The sequence below is a fragment of the Pocillopora damicornis genome, chromosome 8 (genome assembly GCF_964200805.1).
Source record: "Pocillopora damicornis chromosome 8, jaPocDami1.2, whole genome shotgun sequence".
NCBI classification, from domain to species: domain Eukaryota; kingdom Metazoa; phylum Cnidaria; class Anthozoa; order Scleractinia; family Pocilloporidae; genus Pocillopora; species Pocillopora damicornis.
This window is the reverse complement of record NC_142677.1, coordinates 4841020-4852397: the sequence shown is the minus strand read 5'-3', so window position 1 is coordinate 4852397 and position 11378 is coordinate 4841020. Positions and strand designations below refer to the sequence as shown.

The window sequence follows — 11378 nt, the reverse complement described above, 5'->3', positions numbered from 1 at the left end:
ACAGTGATAGACAACAATGGGGATCTCCTGCAGGGGTATGGGAAATAGCAAAAGTCTTCATGCCAACATTAGGAACACGGAAAGGAGACATCATAGATGCCAATACTACAGACATTAGCGGGCTCTTAAACGTGTTAGAATGGTGTCCTTTCATCCATTATTCGGTCAATCGAGTAGTTTTGAATGCAGTGCGAGACAAGGGAAGAAATCACTGGGCTCATTCGCCAAAACAAGAACTTCAAGATGCAGATGTCAACACCATATTTGGACACCTTAACAATCTGCTAAGTGACCCGGTTTTCAAGGCAGACAAAGCGGTGCAGGAATCTTCGAAAAATTTGCAAGACTTGTTTTATCATGGGCTCGTAAATGTAAGGGAATCCGAAGTTGAGGCTCTTCATTTGCTGGGTCAGTCGCTGGTTGCAGACGTAACAAGGTGCATGAATGATTTATCTGAAGTAAAAATACGAAGCAGTGGAAACAAAGAAGAGATAGCCGAGCTAAGGGACCAACTAGCGGAGCTGGATACAGAGGTACATGCTGCAAGGACCGACCTGGGGAAAGGCCAGAATGATTTACTAGAAGCTCAAGAAAATATCAGGCAGCTTACTTCAGATATAAAAAGAAGTGAAGAGTGTGCTCAGAGAGACTTATCCAACCTGAAAGAGCAGGGTGCATTCCATCGAGAAGAGTTTGCCAAACATGGAAAACAACTCACTGACACATTGACCGATGTTGAAGTCCTTAAACAGGAAATTTTAATGCTATTAAAAAGTGTTGAAAACTTCAATAGGTTGCTTGATGAGCGAGATGATTTGCATGGTGCCTTAGATGTTATCAGTGAGGATCTAAAGAATGTGGCAGGCTGTTTGGATGACGTTGTCCCGGACCTTAACACAGCAAAAGATAAAATCGCCGACTTAGAGGTCAGCATCGAAAGCATGAAATCTGAAGTAGAAACCTTTAAGGCAAAATCCTCGGTTGTACAAAGAGAAGATAATGTTGCCACGCCATGTACCGCACCGAGACAATTACAGGAATTCACTGGGCGAGAGACAGCCTTGCTATGGTTAGAACATAATTTAGTGTCCAATAAGGATTCTTCAAAATTTTCAGGCATTTCCTGCTGCACAAAAACCATTTGTGGCCTTGGAGGATGCGGAAAGACTTCTCTGGCGGTAGAATTCGCCTGGAGATGGAAGAAACACTTCACTGGTGGAGTGTTCTGGATTAATGGGGAAAGTGATGAAAATGTACGTAAATCAGTTGCCGAGAACCTTGCTTTACTAAATATACCTGCGTCGACAAATGAAAATGTCGATGATTCCCTCAACAGATTTCTAGCTCTGTTATCGAATAAAAATTGTCCATGGCTCCTTGTAGTAGACAATGCAGATGAGTTGACAAGCCCAAAGTGTCCCAGTGGTGTGATGAAAATATGCAATGGGCCCTGGCAAAGGAATGCAAAAGCACCAAAGAATGGACAAATACTTTTCACTACCAGGCAAAATGAGAGGGATATCAAAACGCTGTTGAAGCTGTCGCCCAAAGATTGTTTGGAGCTTCAGTCTTTCACTGAAAAGGAAGGTGCCCTGTTTCTAATGCAAAGAACGGGCCTTAAGAAAGAATCCCTTTACAAGGAAGCAGTTGATCTGGCAAAGGAACTGGGAGGTCTTCCATTGGCCCTCGAGCAAGCAGCAGCTTACATATCTGCGCTTCCCATTCCTTGTACCTTCAAACCTTACCTTGACAAGTACCGAGAAGTAAGGCTCCGTCTTTTAAAACATCAGCCAGTAACAGCGCTTAGTGTAGAAGCTCAGCATCGTTTATCTGTACACACTACCTGGGAAATGAATTTTGAATTTGTGGCTGAAAAATCGCCTGCTGCTGCCACCATGATGCGTATTGCATCCTTTCTAGAGTCTGAGAATATTCCTTTCGAAGTCATCAATCCTGGTCTTCCTGCTATAGATCAAGTCGAGTTAAGAGAAGCTGCGTGTTCTAAGATCGACATTTCTGCCGTCCTCAAGGTACTGACCTGTTACTCCCTTTTCTCAGTTGATCAACAAAGCAAAGTATTTAGTGTACACAAACTTGTTCAAGAGGTGGTTCGTGACAGCCTAACTTCGCGAATAAGGACAGAGACATTGACTGCAGCCATGCGCGTTCTACACTGTGCACTTAGAAAGAAGAGTGAATCCTGTTTGAGGTTTGATGGTCACTATGTGATAAACTGGTTAGAAGTAGACAAAGAAGACAAAAATATTCTTATTGCTCTTTTGTTGAATTCTCGGAAGTTAAAGGATCATTTACAGGCAGAGATGAAGTTATCAATGGATCGCTTCGTCGATTGTATTGGAAGTGATGACACTTTTGGTCAACTGTTCAACTTAACTAAGCGATTAATTGGGATGAACATATTTCTTGTTAAGTTGAATGCTGAATTCTCAGAGTTTATGTTGCAAGTTCAAAGAATGTGTTGTCGTGAGGATCCCAGAAAAATTCTTGTAATGATGGTGGAAGCAAGTGTCAGAAGAAGAAATTGCTCTGATCTCGTGAGTTACAAAGAAGCAAAGAAACTCGCCGATGAAGCAGTGCGAAAGCTTTATGAACTGGAAACTTCTGGAGCAATTGTACCTGACGATGTTAAATATCTAGTTCTCGAACAGCGCGCCTCATATTACGCGATTGAAGGGGAGTGGAAGAAAAATTACGAAGCCTTACTTCAACTTGAGAGTCTAAAACTAAGTGCTGCTGAATCTGTTGATCTTCAAATGATGATTGCACGAGCCGAAAATCAGGTATCAGCTTGTAATTTCAAATCAGCTTTGAAACGTCACAAGTATGCCTTGAAACTTGCCAGGGAATTACAACCTCCAGATCAGGGAATGTTGTTACGTGTTCTACAGCACATTGCGACTCTACTCAACAATGAAGGAAAGTCCACTGAGGCAAAGCCGTACGCTGAGGAAATGTTAGATGTTTGCAAGACGATGCCACATGACTCTGATTATTACATCAAGGGAATGACTGATGCTCTCGTGATACTCAGCACTTTTGATAGCCAGAAATCGGAAACTATGCTACTTAAAATGCTAGAAAAAAGGTGGCCTCGTATATACACAAGCGTGATCAACGGCTGCACAGAAACTAGAGTTGTCATTATTGAGGATGGAAGCGATGACCACGCGGCTGGAGTTCTGGAGGGCCTCCTCGTGTGCTGGTCCAAAGCTTGCGAAAGAAACGTGCAAAATGCTACAAAAAAAATACACTTGACAATAGCTCAGATTGCATTAGCGATTCGCAAAAAATTTTACGGTGAAACGAACCCACGCTTGAAAACCGCCTACATGAATTTAAAAGCAATTAATTCCATCCTAGGAAATAAAGCGGACGCCAAACATTACATGCAGTTGTTGCAACAATGTGATACAGAACCAAAACAACAGTTCTTCCAAAGAGTGCCGCAGTGTGATGTAAATATGTACGCAACACGAGCACTGAAAGACAGGGGTAATGCTTTATTCAGAGAACACGATTATGTTGGGGCATATAAACACTATTCTGACGCTTTAGGTTCGTCTCCAAATGATGCCAAGTTGCTGACTAATAGAGCTGCAACAAGTTTAAAACTATCAGAGAAACAATGCTCATTCAAAGACAAACAGGAATGGCTTAGACGTGCCTTAGATGATTCGCAGAATGCCATAAAGACAGATCCCTCTTGGGCAAAGGGGTATTATTGGAAGGCTGTCTGCCTTGCTCATCTTGACGAACGAGGGCCTTCACTTGCTACAGCTGCGATATCTCGGCATCTGTTTCCATCGAACTGCACAAACATTCCAGTAGTCGAGCGTCGCTTTGGAAAGTTTGATGTACATGTCGTTAACACAGTACAAGACTTTCAATCAGCAGCGGAGAAAACAGATACTCGAAATCTAGTTATTGTGGTGAAAAATGGGCGTTACCAGCTAACAGAGCCCTTAAAGGTCCCAGAAAATACCGTAATGGTTGGTCTTGGCAAGGTCCAAATAATGTGCTATAGTTGTGTTCCACAAGCCATTTACATGGAGAACATTGCGCAATCATCCACAGATGAGTCCATCAAAAGTCTCAAAGAGTCTGCCAAAGCTTGCCTCGATCGCGGCCAATTAGACGCAGCCCTAACGATGTATAATGAAGCACTGGTTCTATGTCCAAACGATTCAAAGATTCTCACTAGCAGGGCGTCAACCTACTTAAGATCTGCCCAACAACAAAATGGTAGTCCGTCAAAGAGGAAGCCTTCGTTGCAGCTTGCATTAAATGACGCTGAAGCTGCCATCAAAGCTGACCCTTCCTGGCTGCTTGGTTACCGCGTTAAGTCTGTAACCTTGGCAGAACTGGGTAGAAAGCCAGAAGCACTCGCTGCTGCTGCAGTGTTTAAACACCTGAGCCAAGGTCGGGATATCTCTGAAGTCACTCAGCGCTATGGAGAGATCCAAGTCCTAGATGTGGAAACTTCGGATCAACTGCGGCGTGTCATTCAAAATGCAGAGAAGCTTGAGGGGAATTCGAAGAATCAAGTCGTTGTAATAAAAGAAGGCGAGTATCTGTTGGAGACAAGTGTTGAAATGTCAGAAGAGATTGTGATCGTTGGCCACGGGAAAGTATCAGTTGTGTGCAAGACAGGGGAACCTTTGCGGTTTACAACAGCATGTCATGTTGAGAATGTAGAAATGGCTAAGGACTGTGACAGCCAAGAGAAATCACAAGAGTTTAGTTCAAATGACATTCAACCAGAAGTGATACGTCTTGCCACGCCCTCCGGGTACGACAACACAAGTAATGAATGTAAAGTGAACTAATCATCCTTTGAAAAGCTTAATTTACAGGAACGTGAACGTGAATATTTGTCATCCGAACAGAACTCCATTTACTGAAGGTTTCTCGACAGATTATCGTAAAAATCAAACTCAGAGCATTCTAAATTATCCAGTTATCCTTTCTGGAGACGACAGACTAAACAACTGACAGTATGCATCGTGGTAGTATTAATGTTTAAACGCTTGAACTAACAAGAGGAGGCTGTGGACGTAAGGTGATTTAGTTGCAATGTCGTCGCTAAGGTAACTAAAAACTGAAGAAATCAAGCTGGACAATTGAAAAGCCATGCAGTCAGGCATAGCGAGTGTTTCAGTAGCACTGAAGTAGCATATGAGAAACAAACGAAACGTTCCGTTTGATAATACTGACTACCATATTACGCTTGAAGATTATTTCTAGATGAAAGGATTAATAATACAAGTCTGTTTCTTCGTCGTCTATTTTTCTTTCCTCCTATAGAAGTGCTTTCCTGGCAGGAAATTACTTCTCTGCGCAGTTGAGTACAAGATATTATTCTTTAGTAATTTACCCTGAATCTCTTTTGGCTCATTAAGTCAAGATCTGTTTTGCAAATGAAAATGAGAAACAACGAGCCCATGAACCACGGAGGGCCATGGTCGGATGGAACGTGCTGTGAAATAATATGAAACAGGCGGGAGACGTTGAGGGTAAATAGAACTTGATTGGAAGTAAACAACGACCGTGAGAGAACATAACAGTAGATATATCACGGATAACAACAGGGATACGTCATTTCTTAACCCTTTAACTCCCAAGATCTCATTAGTAATTCTCCTTACTGTCTGCCATGTAGTTCTTGTGATGTTAGTTTGGAGAATTTGGCATTGGATCAACTAATAATCCCCTCATTGATATTTTTATTTTTTTCTCATCACATGTCTGCTTGATATTGTATTGATATTGTAAGGAGAAAGTCTGTCTTGGTCACTCATGGGAGTTAACGGGTTAAGCTATTTATCCTAAGGAAATCCGTAGGACAAAAATTTAAGTTTTCCAATCATTTTAGCAGTCTAAAACACTGTCAATCCTCAAGGTACTGAGCTGTTTATTCGCTGATCTGAATGGCTGAGAAAAGGAGATCATTTAAAGTCCACAAACTTGTTCAAGTGGTGACGAGAGAAAGCCACCTAACTTAGTCATTGAAGGAAGAAACATTAGCTACAGTCAATCCTGTTCTACTCTACTCTATACAAAATCTTCATATAGATGTAACAATTTAAGGTAAAATATATTCTAAATTAGTACATATACATTAAATTTCTGCTTCCTTTCACAGGAATATGACTCAGTTTATAATCGCACTGTCAGTGTACCAAAGATCAGGGTCAGCCATATCTCCTCATTAGAGGAACCTCTACTCTTGTTTCTCCTTCTCGTGAAAAATTTCTGTACAGATTTCATTTTCATGGTTAAAGCTAAATGATAGAACTAAGCTAAATGATAGAACTAAGACTAAGTGGAGTCTTAAGTGGTCTATAATCATTAATCAAAAGTTAACTCGCAAAATTGGACTGCGCTGGAAATGATCACAAATTCAAGAAGCCCTGGCTGTGAAACAAACTCTCCTTGTCAGCGTCATGGGATATGAAAAGACAATAGTGCCCAGAATATGAATGCTAGAGTGTAAAGGGTCAACCTTTGACTCCCAAGATCTGATTGTTAATTCTCCCCTCACCCTGTTACACATTTCCTTATAAATTGGTTCTGAGAATTTGGTGTTAGATCAAGATAACAACTTTTACCTGAAAAGTTTGAGGATCCTCTTTACCATTTTGCTGGATGTATGGATAGAATAGGGAGAAGTTACATATTTATCACTTCTGGGAGTTAAAATGTTAAACAAGGTTGTACTACACTCTTGTTCTAGTGTAACCCCTCTAATGAGCACTGAATTTCTAGATGTGGCACTTATTCATGTGTTAAATCAAAAGAATACAGTAATAATCTATGAAGGATCTCAAATTAGCAGAAGTGTATATCTCTGAGGGTTAGAAACTTGTAGAGACATCGATTAAATATGAGTTTGTTCTTGTACTAATGCCTGGTAAAATAAGACTTTCATGAGCTTTGCACTATTAATAAAATTTAATTGGTAATGGTAATAAGACTGAATGGTTCTTAATGTGCCTGTAATCATACCAGTGATTAACAAAATCTGATGACAGCAAAGTGGGAGTCAGAGTTATTAATTACAAGTCAGCAGAATATGCAACAACAGCAGGAAGCGTAGTCTAATTACGAGCAACAAGTGTATATCCTATTGGAACTCAAATCAAGCTGGTGATAACTAATCACCTTCAAGAATTTTTTAAAAAATAAATTGATTACTTTGTAATAGCAAAGTACCATTGATTCAAAAGGTCTTAAATACATAATCTAAACAGTTCCTTCTATTTTATTATTATTCATATAAGTGACATCACATGCGAGTGGAGAACAGTGCTTGGAATTCAAAATATCTGAAAGTGCTAGTCCAAAATTGATAAACCATGACTTTCACTGTGATCATTTCCTTCCCACAATCACAATTGTTGCAACTTAACAGCAAAAACTACAAAAATGTGTGCAACCTGCTCCAACCTTCAAAATGAGTACAATGCTTGCATTTGCAATACAGAAAGCAATGTTTAGAATGACGAACCACCACCTGAGACAGCGTGTAGCTATTACATTACTATTACACTTCCTAGAGAGGAATCAAGATCATTCCTTTGCCGAGCATCACAGCAAGGGTTTGGTTCCATAACTGCCTTGTCTACTTGCAATTCATATTCATTCAAGGATATATGCCTCCAAAACAGCTAGCACTCTTCTTCATAAAATGCTAGCAAAGGTAAAGTTTACATAGTGGACTATGATTAATTGTGGATTACTTTACTTACACTAGAAACAATGGGAAAACATGCTACCAAGAGTCAAACTGGATTTTGCAAGTTTTTATTTTTTGGGTGCCTTGATTTGTAATTCATTACCTTCAAGTTTGAGGAACATTTATTCTAGTTTTGTTAACCCTTTAACAATATAGTGACCAAGACAGAATTTCTCCTTACAATATCAATGCAATATCAACCACAAAAGTGATGAGAATTAAGAAAAATGTCAATTTGGGGATAATTAGTTGATTCAATACTAAAATCTCTGAACTAACATGATAAGAATTGTATGGTTGATGGATAGAATTACAAATTTGATCTGGGAGTTAAAGGGTAAAGGAAAGCCCTGGATGATTATAACTTGTGATTTCTGTTGTAGTTTCAGCAGTTTTTATCTAAGTGTCTTTTGATTTGGAGGCACTATCTTGTACATATTTTAATGATTTCTCATTTCTTAATTATTAATTCTTAGTAAGCAGGACCCCATTGAGAACAACTTACTTTTGTATTTAAGGGTTATCCTGGATAAACATTTTTGACTATTATTATTATTATTTAGTTGAATTCAGTTTTCCAAGGGAATTCATTCACCACACAAGCATCTATTGTTTGGGCAAAATTTAGCACAAAATTTTAAGTTAGTGAAACTGATAGAGAGAAAAAAAAACTGATTGGATGTAAGCACTTGCAATGTCTTTCATTAGCTATAGAGTTTTCTCAGGAGTATTCTATTTCACTGATGACTGAAAAGATAATAAGTTGTATATAACTTAGGTAAAAGACAATGTCTGGTTGAACTGCACTGAACAATAACAGCATTTAATGGAAAACACAACACCGCCACCACCAATGCATTAGCCTTTGACATCTGTTTATTTAACACATTCAAGTAGAGTTACAAGACTAATCTTTACGATTCATCTTCACCCTCCTCATCTTCGTCTTCATTGTTGATCTGGAAGTACCTCAGCTCATAAGTAGTTTGTGCAGAGGACACAACTCGCAGCCAGTCACGTAGGTTGTTCTTCTTCAGATACTTCTTAGTCAGATACTTTAGATACCTGCAACAATGGAGAGCAGTTTACTCGTTTTATCACAACCACCCTGGTGTTCTGAAAAGATAGCCATCAAGCTGAATCTATCATAGCTCGCTTTCATTCAAGGAGATAAATACCTTCAAGGAAATAAATACCTTCTTCACTAGAACCAACATTAAAGATTGCTTACATGTTTGAACGCATTTCAAGCTAAAAATGAGGTGCATGTTCTTTTAATAAATATTTCCAAGCAGGATATTTTAACAAATTTTCACAACTTCTTTGACTCCGGTACAAGTTGACAAACATAAGGAAAACAAAAAGTCAAAAATAGATGGTGCAATTTTTTTTGCACGAATGAAGTCTAAAAAAGATTGCTTCATGTATATCAACTACACAATTTGAACCCTGAAAATGTCCTAGGTAAGGTCAAAAGAGGAATATTGAGCAAAATATGGGTTTCATAAGGGAAAGGGGCAGGGGGTCTTTGCAATGAAAAATAATGAGTTTCAGTTCAAGACAAACCTTTGAAGACTTGTCAAATTTCAAGATGCAGGAGATGGGAATTTTGAAGAACACAAGCTGCATGGTAGAAACATTTGCTGGACATTTGTGCCACGAAACTTACCTTTTGGAGAACGGAATTTCAGAGACAACAGTGATCTTGTTCTTCTGACGATCAATGGACACATCACTGCCAAAATTATTGGTCTTGCCACCAACCTTTATCCTCTCATGGAGAAATTGTTCCTGGAAGACAAAAATGTGGCACTTAGGGAAGGTGGCCCTAAGCATGGCAAACCAATCAAATTATTTCCCAACGCTCACTGTTTTCTCCCACAAAAAAAAACTATCAAAGCAGCACTAGTGGATTAACTTTAATTCAAATTTACCACTGTGAAAAAGGAGGTTGTTAAGAAATAAAGACTAACAACCTTCACACCTCTTTAAAAATAATCACAGTCCTTTTATGAGCACCTGTAATGGTGCCATTTATTTGAAGATTTTTAATCAAGAGAAACAACTACGGTGTATCATACTGCAATTTTAAGAACTTTTTTGCCCAAACAATACCATGGTTACTGTCAAAGTTTCTTACAGACTAAGGAGCAGACCCCAAGCTGCCAAAATTTTTTTTTTTCTGCCCAGAGGTTTTAAAAAGTTTTCCAGAATTTTAACAGCCCTGCAGTTTCTTTGCCAAAGCTAGTACAATGTACTGTGTTTACACTTAACCTGCCCTACAATATAATCTGGTTTCATCAACTAAGCTGATAATGAAAATTGACCACTAAAAGAGTTTGTAAAGCTGACATTTTGAGGGTTAGCCCTTCATCAGAGCAACAACATTTCTTCAGAAATTTACCCCCCTTATTCAACTGCCCTACAATAACTAGAAAATTAAAAATAAAATAAAAAATTAAATCATTACTCACAAAGTTGGCTACATCCATGATTCCATCTTCAACTGGATGAGTACAGTCCACAGTGAACTTCAACTGTGTTTTCTTCTTCTGTTGCTTCTTTTTCTGCGTAAAAATTAACCAAAGAAGATTTAATCTGCAGAGTCAATCAGCACAAGCAAAGTTTACCCTTTACCTCCTGGTGAAAAGTAATTTCTCTCTATAATATCCATACAATCTCCAGAAGACTGGTAATAAGAATACTAAATCTTATCAGGTAGAAGTTAACTGGATATAACATCAAATTCTCTAATTCCCCATGCAATTGGGTTTATGTACTTCGTGAATTTTTACCCATTTGCCTTGTTTTCATCATGTTATCCTCTTTCCCCACATGTTTCCTTCCTTTTGGGTAATTTAGTATTACCAACTGAGTTGATAACCTAAATTGGCCACCATAAAGAGTTTGAAAGCTGACGTTTCATGAGTTAACTTCGTCAGAGCAAACAATGAGGGGCTAAGGCTTGAAAGTCAAACTTTGAAACTCTTTCAGAGGCCAGTTTACGTTATCAACTCAGTTGATGATACTAAATTACGCTGTTATACTCTCCAACCAACGTAGCACCACAGTTTCTTTAAAAATTTAACCCCTTCATTCCTTACTTTTGGTTTTGCTTGTAACTTAAGAATTAATTAATAAACAAGAATCGATTTCTGCCAAGGGAGTGCACTTTCTGACCAACTTTAGGACCACCAATTTTTTCACATCGATCCTTCTTCAAAAATCCGAGAAATATATGGTTTCCTCGAGACGAAGTTTGGCGTAAACAAATGCTCGTGAGCAAAAACAACGTTTTTTGAAGCTAAAGCAGCTATAAGCCGTAAAAACCACCGAAGGAACGCTTAAATCATCGACAATCCTATCAAACGAGTTTCGAGGAGTGAAAAATTCAGTACATGCTATAATTTCGATGAAAACGTGTGGCTTTAAATAAAAGCTTTACCTCCCCAAAAAGGTATTCAAAGTGAAGACAAGAGCTTTCTCTTTAATTTCATTCCATAAATCTGTAGTTCAACGCATTCAAATATGGTAAAATACGGAAAAACTCTCTACAATTCTTACCGCCGGCATGATGACTCAATAGAGAAAGAAAGAGGACACATGTGGCAATGCAGGGGGT

At 38.8% G+C, this 11378-nt stretch overlaps 3 protein-coding genes across 3 annotated transcripts in view; 1 reads left to right on the top strand and 2 right to left on the bottom strand.

Annotated features, from left to right (window-relative positions):
* Positions 1 to 6989, top strand: part of LOC113666170 (uncharacterized) — a 13582-nt gene extending 6593 nt beyond the window's left edge. The window contains exon 2 of the mRNA XM_089214347.1: positions 1 to 6989. This exon is cut by the window's left edge and continues 303 nt beyond it. Within this exon, the coding sequence (XP_089070473.1) occupies positions 1 to 4847 (4847 nt within the window). The 3' untranslated portion in view covers positions 4848 to 6989.
* LOC149041080 (uncharacterized) overlaps positions 1 to 11378 on the bottom strand; it is a 321438-nt gene that overhangs the window by 248795 nt on the left and 61265 nt on the right. The window lies entirely within an intron of this gene.
* LOC113666171 (large ribosomal subunit protein eL22) lies at positions 8615 to 11354 on the bottom strand. The gene is made up of 4 exons (XM_027181929.2): positions 11321 to 11354; positions 10231 to 10323; positions 9426 to 9547; positions 8615 to 8821 (listed from the first exon to the last, which is right to left on the bottom strand). Exons 1-4 carry the CDS (start codon positions 11327 to 11329, stop codon positions 8671 to 8673), a joined length of 375 nt encoding a protein of 124 aa, XP_027037730.1. The 5' UTR covers positions 11330 to 11354; the 3' UTR covers positions 8615 to 8670.